At 35.0% G+C, this 16,981-nt stretch overlaps 1 protein-coding gene, 2 non-coding genes and 1 pseudogene across 4 annotated transcripts; 2 read left to right on the forward strand and 2 right to left on the reverse strand.

Annotated features, from left to right (window-relative positions):
* The first annotated feature begins 136 nt into the window (after positions 1-136).
* Positions 137-921, forward strand: LOC133856856 (uncharacterized; annotated as a pseudogene).
* Positions 922-4,231: 3,310 nt separating this feature from the next.
* Positions 4,232-4,314, reverse strand: LOC133858201 (small nucleolar RNA Z102/R77). The gene has a single exon (XR_009898479.1). It is a non-coding gene; the product is annotated as a small nucleolar RNA Z102/R77 (small nucleolar RNA).
* A 364-nt stretch (positions 4,315-4,678) lies between these two features.
* Positions 4,679-4,769, reverse strand: LOC133858202 (small nucleolar RNA Z102/R77). Its single transcript, XR_009898480.1, has one exon. It is a non-coding gene; the product is annotated as a small nucleolar RNA Z102/R77 (small nucleolar RNA).
* Positions 4,770-7,008: 2,239 nt separating this feature from the next.
* Positions 7,009-12,966, forward strand: LOC133858180 (uncharacterized). Of its 2 annotated transcripts, XM_062293660.1 has the most exons (9): positions 7,009-7,236; positions 7,886-7,954; positions 8,711-9,016; positions 9,276-9,475; positions 9,627-9,977; positions 10,094-10,294; positions 10,447-10,517; positions 11,465-11,601; positions 12,470-12,966. In XM_062293660.1, exons 1-9 carry the CDS (start codon positions 7,197-7,199, stop codon positions 12,814-12,816), a joined length of 1,722 nt encoding a protein of 573 aa, XP_062149644.1. In that variant the 5' UTR covers positions 7,009-7,196; the 3' UTR covers positions 12,817-12,966. The 2 variants fall into 2 exon arrangements, with proteins under 2 accessions (XP_062149644.1, XP_062149645.1); XM_062293661.1 differs by lacking the exon at positions 7,886-7,954 and having other exon boundaries at positions 7,010-7,236.
* The last annotated feature ends 4,015 nt before the right edge of the window (positions 12,967-16,981 follow it).

The raw sequence follows: 16,981 nt of genomic DNA on the forward strand, positions 1-16,981 counted from the left end.
TTCTCTGCTATTCTTCGTACCCCTATTTATTACACATCGGTTGATATGACGTGTTTTAAGTGGCTGACATAAAAGATAAATGCTATAGGTACTTAAACTTTTACGAAGGGAGACTTACAAATTGATATGAAATCTGATGTGGCGTTTTCTCAATAAAAAACTTAACAGGCATTTATCTCTTTAATGTTCACGTCAGTGTACAATTTTTTTTTTTTTTTTTTTCCTTTCTTTCTAAAAAGCTGGTTCTTTCTCTCTCTCTCTCTCTCTCCAAGCTTTTCATTTTCTAAAAAAAAAAAAAGAAAAAAAACAAGACTCATCTTCCTGAATCTTCTCCAGGCCTCTCTCTTAAATTGTGCGGCTGAGGAGATCTCTCCAAGTCGGATGATGATGCACACGCTCCTCCAGGCCGATTTTCGGTTCGGCATTATCTACTCCAACGCCGTTTCAAGCACTGTAGAGGTCAACTGCGCCGGGGAGGTGGTTAAGCACGAGCGTCTCGTTGACGACTAGTTCTTCATTATCTGCAAGGGCCAGGAACGAATCCGAGTGACCAATCTGGTTCGGACCAAGCCCTACCTATTCACCGAGGTGACGTGGTTGGAGGACTGGCCATCCAATGACGGGGAAGAGGATCTGGAGCCGTTGGCAAGCGAGGTGGAGGGGCACATGAAGGATGCGATTCGGCGCTCGAATCGGCTGGATGGGAAGCCGGAGAAGGAGGCACAGGACCTTCATTGGAACCTCTTTTTGACTCCGTTTTCGTTTTTCGTCGATAGCACATTCGAGGGCGCGCCAAGAGAGCAGCAGGCGCTACTAGAGTTGGAGGACACGGCACTGTGGCACCACCTCGCTGGTACACAGGCCATTGTGCGCGCGCGCGCGAGAGAGAGAGAGAGAGAGAGAGAGAGGCATTGTGGTTGAGGCAGAAATTCTTTTTTTTTTTTTTTTTTTTTCAAGAAAATGAAAAGCTTGGAGAGAGAAAGAACCAGCTTTTTAGAAAGGGAAAAAAAAAATGTACATTGATGTGAACAGTAAAGAGAAAACGCATGTTAAGTTTTTTAATTGAGAAAGTTCACGTCAGATTCTACATCAGTTTGTAAGCTTCCCTTTATAGAAGTTTAAGTACATATAGCATTTCTCGACATAAAAAACCATTCAAAACAAGTCACGTCAATCAGTGTAAAATGTGTGTGATAAATAAGTGTGAAGAATATCATTACTTTATGGTTTTTGGGTTTGACACGCGGGATATTCATTGACAATTAAACGCTAGGCACCTTCATCTTGTGCCCAATTAACACTTCTTATATTCTGAAATTTTATTTGAGCTTTTGAAACAAGAAAAGTTTTTATACTCTATTAATCCCATTAAAAATGTGTGTGAAAATTATAAACTTAATAAATAAAAGTAATTTAATAGACCGAAAACCAATATAAAAGAAAACTTTATCTTTTGAAAGGACTTGGAAAGCGATTTTGCAAGTTTTGCTAGAATTGTGATTATTATTATTATTATTATTATTTTTTGTGATAATAATGGGATCAATTGCATTACTCAATAAAATTATTCTCGCTCCACGAGTACAATGGCTTGGATAAGGGAAGGACACTCCCCTCTCCAAGTCTTATCTAATGACTGAGAAATTGCGTATTTTAAAATCACATGGACTGCCATATTAGCACCTCTCTTAACATGATGCACATCAACAGAGCTAAAGGAGGGAAAGCTAGAGACGGTCTTGGCCATATGCTTGATTACATACCTCCTCCTTCATCAAAGCCGACATCACCACCAAAGAATCCCCTTCCAAAATCACCTTTTGATATCCCCGCCTCTCTGCCAAAAGAAATTGCATGCCAAGATGCTATTGCCTCTGCCATTGGTGGGTCAACTATGAATGGGGAATTTGGTGAGCCCTTGTTGCTACAAGCCTACAACCCAACCTCCTGCATCTCTTATGACTATCCCAACTTCCATTTTCATGGCTACTTATCTACTGCCGCGTCCACGTTAATCTTCCATTTTCCATTGGGGGGGGTCTAGTCCACCAGTTAGGGATCGACATGATCACCTCTGGAGGTCTTTTTCTACTGTGAATCATGCTTTGTTATAGCTCTTGCGATTAATTAAAATTTGACATGTTATGACGGTAATTCATCAGGACTACTTTCTTATTTTAAGTACTGAAACTGGAAGCGAGTCTATCAAGTTCATCATGAAAAAGGAAAATGCTTGAAGAAATGCAACTACTATTTAACACACCCACATTTAAGGGTGTAAGATGAGCTCAGCTGTTCGTGAATTCGGCTTGATTCAGTCTTAGTTCGAAAAATAAATAAGTTGTTCATAAACACTATAATATATTTGAATATTAAACGAAACATACTTGTATAAACTCGACTCGGATAAACTTGTATAAACTCATATAATTTCATTTTTACAATTTTTTTTAGTATTATTTTAATTACGCAATAAGAACATCTTAAATAAAAGAAAATTTTCTTTCTAATATGATAAATATAATTTAAATTATTGTTCTGAGTTTAGTTTTAAATATTTGTCTGCATTAGTGTGTTTGTGAGCATGTGTGGATATGTGCACGCGCGTGTTTATGTGTGTGCATAATGAAGTTATATACATGCATATAAACTCGAGATTAAATTATTTAAGTTTGAAGTTAATTTATTTAATTAATTCAAATGCTAAAATTTTAACAATAATTAATTAATGATTAGTATAGATTTGCGAAATGTGATACAAGGTTCAATTAACTTGTTAACCATGATATTTACTTTATATAAGAAATAAATTAATTAATTAAACAGCTTGTGATAAGCTCAAGTTCAACTCGTGTTAGAAATAAAATTAAAAGAATTAAACTTTTTACAAAGAGCAATGCTATCCTTTGTACCTATTTATCATACTAATTTTATGCTGTTGATATGACATTGATCAAGTACTTTTTTATTTTTTATTTTTTTTTTAAGTAACTAATATGAATAACAACTTCAAACCACTTAAAACACTAAAGTCAACGATGTGAAATAAGTGAAAAAAGCACCGGTACTTTGTTATAAGTGCAGCACATAGCTGAAGACTGAACATGTCTAAAGGGCATCACAGATTGAGCAGCACAGCAAGAATTGGCTGACAGGGAAAAAACAAAGAATTCTCCTCCAATATTATATAACAATCAGCAAACGAAAAAGCATTGTTTCTTACAAGATCACATATTCACATATTAATCATACTGCAGCAGTCCGAACATAAACTACTACTCAATCCCCATATCTGTGCTCTCCTCCATTTGGTCATATTCAGGTTCTATGGTGCTATATCTCTACCTGGAATGTTCTTGAGTCAGCTTCAATGGAGTGAAGATGGAGTCAAAGACCAGCGTGATTAGAGCAGCGTGTGACAGGATAGATTACTGGCATCATTACAAAGGACAAAGTTTTTAAAACTGCGCTCTAAAAAATTCCTTTACTCAGTCTATTATTTAAAATACATGTATTTTAACAATTTGAAAGAATGAATTATAAAAAATTCTTATAACCCTGTTCGAAAAAAAACTTTGTTCGATTCCAATAGCTCCCATGTTATGGTTTCTGAAATGGGCTCAAGAACAGTTTGTAGCTATTCACCAAATTTCCAGCATAGTAGGGATAATTATTTTGATAATCTTTCACTAGGCATCAAGTCATTAAATGCAAATTGTAAGATGTCTATAAACTGTATATGCAATCTATTCAAAGTAACCAAAATCATACAAGAAAAGATATCCTTTCAATTGATCATAAAGATGGAAGTTTGACGAAACCTCCATAACAACAAAAAAATTAATCCTGAAAGGATGAACAATTAAAATCACCAATTGCATTCACAAAACTCAAGGGGATACATGATTGTCATGGATTAGAAATCAGAAAAAAAATGACCACCTTTGTTTCGCAAATGGGATTCAAGGAATTAAAAAGCAAAATGACAATAACAACACATTGCAAGTCTCCTGCATTTTATAAACATTATCTTACCCTTCCATTATAAAGGAGAATGACAGACACTATTGAATCCGGTACCAAACACGGGTTTGAAAACACTTATGATTTTAGATTTTAAAACAACTTTGTTTTTTCAAAACCATTTACAAACAATTCAAATCACAAAACACTTAAAAACACTTTTTCAAATAAAGCCCAACAAAAAAATCTATCATCTTTACCATGGAGAGAATGATCAGATAGAGCTAATACAAATTGTGCCATCATCCCGGCAATCAAACCAATAGGGAAATATAAATCATCATCTCATTCTCCACCAAATTGTTCATCTAATCATGTGCAAGATCAAAACTAAAATTGTTCAAAAACGATATTCATCACACAACCCACAACGAGTTCACAAGGTACCCATCATAAAAGTCATCAATTTATACCCCAGTTAAGCCCATTTTAAAGACAGTAATCACATGAAGATTAGTGTTAAGACATTCGATCTTAATCCAACGCTTCTAGTGACTAATAACAAAGATTTATCAACAAAATGACCTCGTCGAAAAAGCAATCTCCTAAGCACCCAGAAACACATAACACAACAGAAAAAAGAATTCAATGCTTCTCATACCAATGAATATAAATTATTTTAAAAAAATAACTGAAAATAAAAGTCATGTGAGGAGAAGGATCAGCTAGAGCTAATACAAAGATTGACGCCATCATTTCGGCAATCAAACCAATAGGGAAACACAATCCTCATCATCATCTCGATCTCCACCAACTATCTTGAAAACTTAAATATATATAAAGACAAAAAAAAAAAAAAAAAAAACAAAAGTTTCAAGAAATCAAATAGATAGGTGATTTATGGGTATGAAGAGCGGTGTTGTTAACAGAAGAGAAAGCCCAATGGGAGTTACGCCTAAACAGAGAGGGATGGAAGGAGATTGGTCGTCAATCGGACTGTTAAGAAGGAGAGGTGAGTAACAGAACAACGGCGGATTATTTTAGCTATGGCGTAACAACAGCTGTGGCTGATAGTGAAACCCTAAACGGGGGGAGGTATTTATAGAGAGATGGGTGCCGGGTGCGTGAGAACCGTGAAATATCGGAAACGCCCTTTAAAGGTTTCTCGTAATAAAATCCTGAATTGTTTGTTAAATGTCCCTATTTATTCTAAACCGTTGATTTAGATCAACGTCTCAATAGTAGCCACATCATCAATCCCATCCGGCCTCTCTCTTATTTCTAGGGAAAATGATAAATGTACTGTGTACATCACATGTACAACAAGTGTACAACACCCCTCTCACATGGGGTGGACCCCACACACTATAGGGCCCACCCCATGTGAGAGGGGTGTTGTACACTTGTTGTACATGTGATGTACGGGAATCATCTCTCTATTTTTAGATTGTCTTCTGACTCTTCTTCGCACCGCTCCCAACCCAGCTCTCATGGATGCAGCACGGAAAACAAGGAAAAAAAAGTTCAAAAAAAAAAAAAAATCATACCATAGAAAGAAGGCCCTCGTCCCCCACCGATGCACGCAGCGGATCTATCGGCGGAATACGTTGTTTTATGTCTACCGTCAAGCCGCGGGTTGAAAGGCTGCGCGTCTTGCTATGGACAAGATTGCAGGATGCACACCCCACATTATTCACAAATTTATGTTATTTCAATTTTAAGACATGATACTGTCATTCCCAAATGCGAAATAGCTATATTTGGAATCAAATAAGTGGCAGCTCCAAATCCTCCATTGATTTATAAGTTGATATTATTTGGAATAAAATTGACCAAAAAAAAAAAAAAAAGGGTTTGTGCAATTTTTTTATTTTTTTGTTGACATGGCAGTGCCGTGTAGTGTGTTACCTATTTTTTTAAAAAAAATAAAAAAAATAAAAATTCAAAACGATTATACACCAAAGTTTTATGAACTCTATCAAATTTGCTTAGAATCCACACACAAGTGGGACACAATGCCATCTACAAAAACGACTACCGTTTAGCCCAGCCCCTAAGAGTAAGAGCGTTCCTAGCATAGTAGCATGCAACCAAATTGCTGAAAAATTTGCTGAGCATGAACAATGTTCAGCGCATTCACTAACCAAATAAGAAAAATAAATTTGGGACATTCTCTCCTCTTATTTTATTTTTCATTTCATTTTCTCATCTCCTTCATTTTTTTAATTTCCTTTTTTTATTTTCATCACACTTTTCATATCAAGATTCTCTAAAATTATTTGTTCGAATTTAAAAAAATTCGGACAAGTAATTGTAAAAAATAGACATAAATTTTCTACAAATTAATTTGTAGAAAATTTCATATAACCTATATTTAAGAATGACATATGTTCTTTGACATGTGAAAAATACATGCTTTTTTTTTTTTTTTGAAAATGAAAAAAATATTCGCACATTTTTTTTAATAACATTAACAAAAAATACATGTGAGAATCACATGTTTAAAGGACGTCAATCTTACATATGGGTTGTAAAAAATTTTCAACAAATCGATTTGTAGGAAATTTTTGTTCGTAAATGACTACTCATGAAACCTACTTGACTGAATAAAAATTGGGTTATCCCACTATTTAGCAGGTCAGGTGAGTTTCAAAAGTAGTTTCTTAAAATTATTCGTATAAATTTTTTCAAATTTAAACAAATAATTTAGGGGTGATCGAATGTGATTCCTGTGAATGCCCCAAATGATTTAGAATTAGGAAAATAATAGGCAGGGGACACTCATCCGTCCCCTGTCCTATATATAATAATAAAATAATATATTATATAAATAAAAAGTAAAAATCAGAAAGAATAAATGAAAAAAAAAATATATAATATATTATTTTATTATTATATGTAGGACAGGGGACGGATGAGTGTCCCCTGACTCCCCTCCTATCATTTCCCTTATAATTAAAGAGAAAGCAACAAAGTTACACAATTACCCTTTCAAATGGTAAACAATATCAGAGAAAAAAGGAAATAAATAAATATATTAATCCAATCATCGATTCCCCCCCCCCCCCATATACCCTCCGGCTCTCCTTCCCTCCTCCCTTACTCGGAGCTTTCACCGCCGTTAGTTGTACGGATGACCCGCCACCGCCACCCCACGTCACCGACTCTGAGAACCACAATAACCGCCATATATCCCAAACTCAGTATATATAACTCTCTCTCTCTCTCTAGAAATGGCTCACCGATCATTGAAGCGTCTCTTCAATAATATTCGTAAGTGCATCTTCTTTGTTCAAAGCTCTGTTTTTTTCTTTTCTTTTTTTTTGGGTTGTGATGCTGTACATGTAGATAGTTCAAAGTGTTGGGCTTAGATTTCTTAATTTGTTGGAGTTCGTGTTTTGTTCTCTATGTTAGTTTGTGGGTGTCGAGGGATGATTTAGAAGAAGGAAAGTCCTGGAACACTTTACTTTTTGGATGATTTATAATGTTACTAGAAACACCAAGCAATTTCTGTATTTAAGATGGAACCGAAGCCCGAGCTTTACCTGACCTGTGTAGAGGGGCGCTTTGCAGTTTGCACGGTGTCCCGGAAATGTAAGCGAAGCCCCGGATATCCCGGTTATGAAAAAAAATGTCGGGAAGATAAGCATGCAATCTCTAATATGTTCGGAAACTTTTGAACCCAAAAGGGTTTAATTTAAGCTAATGGGTTTTAATTTGTTATATCAACCATTCGTGCTCGCAAAAATCTCAGATATGTTGAGAAACTGCGGCTTTGTTTGGAAGTGGACTCAACTCAAATCTGGATCCTAAATTTCAAAAACCCATGTAATTATATCTGAATGTTTTGGGCAGTTGGAGTTTGTACCGAGTGTGGATTTCATGGAGTCTAATACCATATTGTTTATACTCTCAACAACAGTCGGAGAAGCGGGGAATGTGGGAGTGAACAAAGAAAGTTTGGGTGGTGCCCGGATCTATATGTGGCTAGGTAAGCCTCTTGTTGTAAGAGGAGTGGTGTTGAAGCCTGTAGACTATCCCAAAAAATCCCACAACCTCTTGAGGTTATCCTGCACTTGGAAGGAGGAGTAAAAAAAAAAAAGAATTGATATAGTGATAATTTGATTCTTCTTCACCGTAGTAAACAGGATAGGAGAGAAAATAGGATTTGTTTCTTCGTCTTTAAAAAAAAAGATATAAAAAATAGGAGTAATTAACTAGAAGTTGTTGGATTCAGAACCACTCTATTATGGGAGCTATGTATGTGTGGTTTTATCTACTTTACCATGGGAAACATAGATAAGAATCCATGAGAATTTACCAATCCATCGTACACTTAATACTTGTTCTATGAACTATCTTGTAATGGTCATTTTATAGGATTATTTGTATTGTCAGCTTATCCATTTCGATTTATCATGTTTCCGGTCCAACAGAAAAAGATACCCTATCCTGGATTGACTTGTAATTTATGTATGTGCATCGTCCACACTCTAAATGGAAAGGGCAGCCATTGTCTATCTTGTTGTACACAAACATTAGCTCTAATACCACTTGTTGAGTTGTTGGAGAGATAATGGGTTTTAAATTCAATTATTTTATATCAACTATTCACTCCAATATAATTTTGGGAAAATAAATTTTGAATTTAAGCGAGAGTATAGGTCTAGTATGTTAAAAATTTAGGGTTTTCTTGTTTCTCTGAATGAGAATTTTTTTTGTTTATTAATGTTGTGGTTTTTGGCAGATTATACTAAAAACTTTTTGAAGAGACAGGGGACGTATCAGAGTTATGTGTATAGTCTTCTTAATAGGTTTCAGCTGCAACGGTCAAAAGTAGATAAGGTAGAAGCAGATATATTGAAAGAAGCAAAGGATTCACCTCAAGTTTCTTTCAAGTCTAAAGTTGAGAGGGCAATTGGCAATGATTCTAGTCTCAGCAAACACAGTTGTGATAACGATCTGAGCGATAGAAAGTGGAGGCTAGAGCTCGCTTGGCTAACAAAGGCTCTTGAACCAGCTCTGCAATTGTGTAGGTGGGCTCTGCCAACAGGTCCGTTAATGTTAGGTCGTGTTCTTCATCATTATGGTATTGCTTGTGGGATGTCATTGATTTGGCGTGCTATATGAATTAGTCATGGCACTATGGTGGAGTAACTCAATTTTTCTTGGGACTTTGGTACAAGCATCTAAGAATAGATGACTGAATTAACTTAATGCCATTCTTAAAATTGAAGAAACAGAAGTTGAGTGGTAACTCTTTTAATATCCATGCTGGTCATCTAGACTGATTCTACATTCGAAATTTGCAGGAAATGGATTTGGAAACAAACCCCCACCGACCAGTCGCTCTGTTACAGAAATCATTGCAAGCATTCAACGCAGTAAGATTGGGATCCAGGATTGGAGCTTGAGCGATCTTACAATCGGCCTATATCTTATCTACCTTCGTCAAGCATCTACAAATCCATTTGAAGATGTTAAGGGCGTTCAGATCTCATCAGATTCAATAGTAAATTCTATACCCTTGTTATGTTTTTGATGAAATATGTCCAACTCCTCACTCGATGAATGTTATTTTTCTTATTTCCCATTTATGTCTTGTTTAAGAATTTTGTTTCTGCAATCCAAAATTCTTATTAGGTAATGGTTTCTTAATTTAGGTGCAAGATCTCCTCTACCACCTGGAGTTAGCAAAAGGTGCTTATAAGGATAATGCTGCGGTTCTTGCAAGGATCAGCATGATTCGAGAAAATAATGTTTTGAAGTTTGTAAAAAATTCCAGTCTGATGAGGCCTGGATATTATATTGGGATTGATACCCGTAGGAAACTTGTAATTCTTGGAATCCGTGGCACTCACACTGTCTATGACCTTATCACTGACATTGTTTCTTCGAGTGATGAAGAAGTGACATTCGAAGGTTATTCCACTCACTTTGGGACTGCTGAAGCTGCTCGTTGGTTTCTCATTCATGAGATAGGAACCATTAGAAACTGCTTGGAGAAATATAAGGTGGCCAAGAGTTAACTTTATCTGTTTTCAGATGTGGTTTTCTTTCTATCCTCCATTTTTTTATTTGAATTATCAGTTAACTTGATATCATTGTAGTGAGTCTAATTTATCAACAGGGATATAGGTTAAGGCTTGTGGGTCATTCTCTTGGAGGTGCTATAGCTTCTTTACTAGCAATAATGCTCCGTAGAAAGTCATTTAAGGAGCTAGGATTTAGCCCTGAAATTGTTTCTGCTATCACATATGGCACTTCACCTTGTGTCTCCAGAGAACTTGCTGAAAGCTGCTCTGATTACGTTACAACCGTTGTTATGCAGGTGGGTGGATGCATTTGACAATCTGTCGGTTATGTTTTTCCAAAGAAGCAAATCTTTTTGAGTTTTTATAAAATTGTTGTTTTAGTAGTTTCTTTTGTTTTATCTGTCGTGTTTCTGTTCTCTTATTGCCTCTCATTTTTCCTTCTGTTCAGGATGATATCATTCCTCGGTTAAGTGTAGCTTCTCTAACAAGGCTGAGGAATGAAATCCTTCAAACTGATTGGTAAGCTAAAACTAGCCTATACAGAAGCTACTGACTTGCTAAAATCTAGTACGCTCATGAATTAAGCTAGCGCTTTTGGGAATAAGGGCATTCTATCAAGGAATTATTTCGTGTTTGGAACTCAATTTTTAAAGTGCATGTCTATTTTTCTTAGGCTCTAAATTCTCAAGGAAATGCAAACTCTTCAATTTAAATTATTTATGAGTTTGACCTTGCAATTTTAGATCAATGCCTTTTGGAATTTTGGAATCAATATCATAAAATAGAACATCTTAAATAATGTCTTTAAATGGAAATGAAAAAGTTCATACACCGCATTTTGGCGTGGCCTAGCTTTTGGTTTCCATTGCCATTGTGAAGGCAAATTAACTAAGTTGGTACTAAAGGGGCTTTACTTATTTTAAAAATCTATTTCCGATTTCCTCCTTGGGTGAACCCTAGATTTTCAGATAGACTTTATTTTATTTTTCTTAAATGATCTGAATCTTGTCTATTGCCTTATAGCTTCTCATCAAACTGAATTAAGTATTCTAATGATCTAATTGTCACGCATCTTTTCATTAATAAGTGCCATCACTACAAGTTTGATCATAATTTTAAAGTTCGTAGAAATGATCAAAACACCTAAACATAAACCAATCAGTTTAGTAGGCAACAGCTATTCATTTGAAAGTTTCCTTACCAGTCTCTCTCAGTTTCCTTTTAAAGGTATCTACTAATATTCTGTGGAGGTAGTTGGCAAGCAGTCTCTTTTATTAAGGATTTTTTTAAAAAGAATTTCTTAAATTCCAATCACCCTACTTGTGTAGGGGCCAGTTATCTTTTGGTAGCATATTAAGCTAGGTTCTCGGTATATAGAAGGTAGCTTCTTCTGTTTCAGGGATCACTTTTATATGCATGGTAATGGAAAGGGATTTATGGAATTTTTATTCTTTTTATTTTTACAGGATGAGTTTGGTTGAGAAGGAAGACTGGAAAAATGTAATAGATTTGGTTGCAAATGCAAAGCAGGTTGTGTCTTCGGTGCAAGATGTAGCTTGGAAACTTGCTGATTATGCAAATTTCAGGAACAAAAGAACTTCTGGTAAGCTTGCCCTGAACTGCCCCCAAGGTTTCCATATATTATTGTGTTAAATCTCAGTTAACCATAACTTTAGATTATGCCGTCTGATGGCCTAGTGACATTCTTAATTGACAAGTATTTATCTCTATGGTTCTGTGATCAGTTCTTCTGCACTAAATGTTAAGATGTGTCTTACTTATCAAAAAAAAAAAAATGTTAAGATGTGTCTGGAATCCCTAGTTCCATATAAGTTGATGTGGGAATTTTTTTATTTTCTGGGAATGCTTACCATCAGTGACTCAAAGCTTGTATGTGTGTCTATTGACATCACTTCTACTCTCTCTGCCCCTCTCCCTTTTATGTCCCTTCTACCTGCCAGAGTGTTTTCCGTAGGTTAGGTAATTTGTCAAGTCAGAGAAGCCGTGTGAAAGAATGAACTGAACTGTTTTTTCAGAGTACATTTTGATTTTAGAAGCCTAGTTACAGAATTTATTTGGGTAGCTGCTCATTTTACAATAATCAACTTCAACTAACTGAACTGTTTTTTCAGAGTACATTTTGATTTTAGAAGCCTAGTTACAGAATTTATTTGGGTAGCTGCTCATTTTACAATAATCAACTTCAACTATCTGATTCTCTCTCTCTCTCTCTCTCTCTCTCTCTCTCTCTCTCTCTCTCTCTCTCTCCCTCCCTCCCTCCCTCCCTCCCTCCCTCTCTCCCTCCCTCCCTCCCTCCCTCCCTCCCTCCCTCCCTCTCTCTCTCTCTCTCTCTCTCTCTGAGACACACACACACACACACACCATATGTATATAAGCTCACACATGGTCTCCTTGCTAAACTGCCTCATTTTGCGATCTTTTCACCAAATTTTGTTGTAATGTTTGCACAGACGGTTCCTTCACAAGGGAGTCACCTGCTGCCCCTGTATTCCCTTCAACCTCCAAAACAGCAAAAGAGAATGCTGTTGTCATCGAAAAGGAAGGAGCTAACCGTATGTTGTCTGAAGAGTTATTTGTGCCAGGGACTGTTTTTTGTCTAAAGAGGAATGCAGACACACAGGATGGCATTAGCGGGGAGTTTTTCACACTCTGGAAGAGACATCCAGGCGAACATTTTCAAAGGATAGTGCTCTCAAGCAACTTAATTTCAGACCACAAGTGTGATAGCCATTACTATGCTTTAAGAGATGTACTCAAAGGTCTGCCAGAGTCTGATGACGAGGGTATTTCCAGATGAATAGAAACATAATAATGCTTGATGATGAGTTTGTTTGTAGGATAATTTTTTCCTTTATTATTCCTCTGGTCCTATTAAATGTGTTTATATAGGTCACTTTAGCTTTTATGTAATCATTATAATCAGTCTTGGCAAATTTTATGGGGGCAATATCAGCAATTGTTTATTGATCAAGTTTTACTCAATAATATGCTATATCAGTTAAGGTTTTTTTCTTTTTATGAACAACATGTTATTCATAATGGCATACCCTATAGTCAATAACTCCAAATCACTTTGAAGAGAGATTCTTAGCCAGTAATAGTGATGTAATTTTGCAATTTGCACCTCCAAAAACTTCTTCAATCTACTGTCTATTCAATCATTTAAATCCCACTCACGGGTGCCTCTATATCTTGGTGGAGAATAGGTTGCTGCTATTTTGCTTGGGTTTTTCACCGGTGAAAAATGATTGAAGTACAACTTTTATTACAATATTCATACAAATTCAAGTAGCAGTCTACATAGTGACATGTGGTGTCACAAGGGTGTAAAAATTAAACAATAAATTTTGACAAGTAAATTTAATTAGTCAGTGGTTGATGCGGTAAGTGTTATATACGCTAGTTTGTAAAAAGCTTATAGTAAAAAATTGTAGTATCCTTATTAACAGCACTCTTCACTGTTTGATGAATGCAAGTCAAATTTAGTGTTCTTTGTACTAAATCTTATAAAAAATGGTCACTCTTGTCTAAAAGCATTGCTCTTAAAAACGCACATACACACAAAAAAAAAGAAAAAAAAAATAGAAAAGAAGCACCATTTTTATTGTATTTGAGAAATGCTAGGTGTACCAATCTATTCAAGTAAAATAGAGATAATCGTTGTCGTGAAACACATTAATGAGATAAAGCTCAAAATAGCAATATGTATTATTTCACAGGAAGATAAATACAGTAAAAGATAAGCTTTTAGAAAGAAAGATAAGCCTTAGTGCTGAAAGTTAAGCTTTTTGTTATAACTTAATAATGGAGCTTTCCACCATTACCTACCTTAAAAAGATATGTCTAATCAAGATTTGGCTGTATTCTTTGCCACACCTATGGCAGCCCTAGGGCTAGGGTTTTATAGCATCCAAGGTAAAGTAGAAGCAAAATTCAAAAAGGCAATCAACACTAGGGACTGTTTTCTTTGAGTCATATATAGCTTAGTTGGGCTGGTCCTGATCTTAGGGGTTAAAGCACTGATACAGGCTCAAGCAGGGCTGATCAAAACGATGAGCTTAGAAATGGTGGCCTAGCCCAAACTTAGAAGAACTGTAGAAGCATGATAGGGGGATCTGGTCAAGCTCTTTCATTCTTTAATTCCTTTTTCAATTTCATTCTTTAGTTGGTAAAAGGGTGAGTATGATTGGAATATTTTACTTGATGGTGATTGTTTAAAAAAAGAACAAAAGAAAAAAGAGCTTGACCAGAATTGCAATTACAAGATTAAGATGAATGCATCATGTGCTGTATTCATAGTAGTTTAGAGAGGCAACAATTGACGTGAATGATGGTGATGTTTGGAGTACTATAGCTTTTACTATAATTTCTTTTAAACTCACGTAGCACTTTATATGAGTACCACATGGTATAACGTGAAAATTAAATTTGACAAATAAATTTAACTATTTAATGACTAACATAATAAGTGTCACATGAATTGTCACGTCAGTTTGTAAGAGACTTATAATGAAAGTTGTAATACCTTTAGCAACACTTCTATTATAAACAAACAATGTTTGGTAAATTTGCAACCGGAAACATGATTGAAACCTAAATTGAACTATGTCAAATTATATGACATTTTAAATTAAATATACAGAAAAGATATTTTGCTACGCAACTAATTTGTGATTGATTCTAACGCATTGCCAACTCATTATTGAAGTGAGAAATAAGTTGTGTTTTTTGTGATTAAAATATAGTCATATTTTATTTTTCTTTTGGTCAATAAAAAGTATTGTACTTAAAAAGTGGAGTTCTTAAGATATGATTGAAAATTAATAAAATGAGAGAGGGAGGGGGGGGTGTGGGAGGTGGGGCTTCCATGTTCAAGAGGATCAAGACCAACATGAAATCTGAAGGAAACTTGTTTGAATTCAAAGTATTGTACCACATTGAGACAAATTAATGAAGCTTCTTTCAATTTAAATTAGGAAAAAAAAAAAGAAAAAAAAGAAGAAAGAAATAAAAACTTTGGTTTTTTGTTTTGGACTCCTTGACCAGACTTCCACATTCCTACTACCTGTTAAATCTCTGGTCAAATAATTCTTCAGATGAGGTTAACCTGATCTGCCATGGACGGTTGGACCCTGTCAGCTTTTCCAAGGTTGTCTCCACCTGTGATAGTTTTCTTAAGCATAAAGTTTAAACCCAATGATCTACAAATAATATTGTAAAACCCTATTAAAAAAAGAAAAATGATTTGGATACCACATTTCTTTTTTATACAAATTCCCTTGATAGTCCATATTTTATAGAAATGAGTGTCACATAAACTGGCATGCTGCATGCTGCCACATTTTGCTGACTGACCTGGTAAGCACCATATAGACTACCAAGTCAGTTTATAAATGTTAAATCATCACAAACGGATATGAATGAGTGATTTTGATCATTTAACTAATATTCTAACACTTCCCTTCAACAAGTGAGGCTTAATACGTAAAATAATATTTAACTGAAATAGAGGTGAATTGTGGAGTGAGGGTTCAAACTCATGATCTCTGACTCTGATATCATGTTAAATCACCATTTATCTCAAAAGTTTAAAATGATAGTTAGGAAATGGTGAATTTAATCATTTAATTAAGAGTAATATTACTTTTCAAACCCATTTCACACTGGCTAAAGTAACATAACATTTTTTTTCCCAAATAAAAGCCACCTAAAACACGACATGTCAACCAATATGAAATGAGCATGATAAATGATGATGAAGAGTATCATTACTCTTTAATTAATATTCTAATAATCGTATAAATAAATAAATAATAATAATAATAAAAACCATAGTTAACATATATGCCCTCACAAACAAACAAATCCATTATGGCACTATCCATCTCTCTCACAAAATCTTCTATTACGTACCCTCTTGATATGACAACCCCATTGTCCTCATTGATCATGCTAAAAGATTATATCAGTCCCTATATTAAGGTAAAGACTTTGAACGATTGCACCCCATTCGAACTACACCTAGTCTTAATATAAATGTTTAAGGAAATTATGTCGTACGTGTAAACTAAATATATGTGAAGCATATATATATATATATATAATACTCCTGAAAATGAAGTTTAATTTCTTATTTCTGTTTATGTTTCTCAATCATCAAGCAATGTAGGGATCAAAGTCGGTGGTTGAACGTTCGTCTATAGAGTAACTTGTAGAAGTTGCATCAAAATGGTGTTATTGTATTAGAAATGCAGCTTTCAGGAAGACCTCACCTGGCCATGGCCTCGATCAATGTTTAATATTAAACTGTGTTCTAGTTTGTCTTTTTACTATATATATATATATATATATATATATATTTATTTATTTATTTATTTCAAATTTGTATGTGTTTGAATACTACAAGGAAACAACAATGGAGGTTTTATTTGGCTTTCTTCTAGATTGAGAACAAAGGCTGGAATAAAAGAAACCCTAGATTATATGTGGCAATCATCCATACACGTGCAATGGCCCCATATGCAACCTGGGTGTCGGCTTGACTGGTCTTAGTGGAATAGTACTTGTCACCATTGTTTTCCTGCACCATCTTTGTCCATACAACCAAACATGTCCTTCCAAATTGAATTTGAAGTGGGCTAGCAATTAGCAAAGCATGTGTGATTCCTACTTAATTCTTATAATTTAATTTATTAAACTGACATTTACCATTTGATCATATAATTTTTACTTGTATACATTTTTAACATGATTAACAGAGCATGTAACATTTATTTTTAGAGCATGTGATTCGCAAATGCAGTTTAAAAATGAATGTCATAATCACGTGCTTTAAAAACAAATATCAATTTAATATCAATTTCGAGAAAAACTTTATCCATTAGAACCATATGCAATTGAGTAATGCTATATGCAAGCCTTTTATTATCCTTTTACCTCCTAAAGGTGACATGGCTTTCAAA

This window comes from Alnus glutinosa, chromosome 14 (genome assembly GCF_958979055.1).
Source record: "Alnus glutinosa chromosome 14, dhAlnGlut1.1, whole genome shotgun sequence".
NCBI classification, from domain to species: domain Eukaryota; kingdom Viridiplantae; phylum Streptophyta; class Magnoliopsida; order Fagales; family Betulaceae; genus Alnus; species Alnus glutinosa.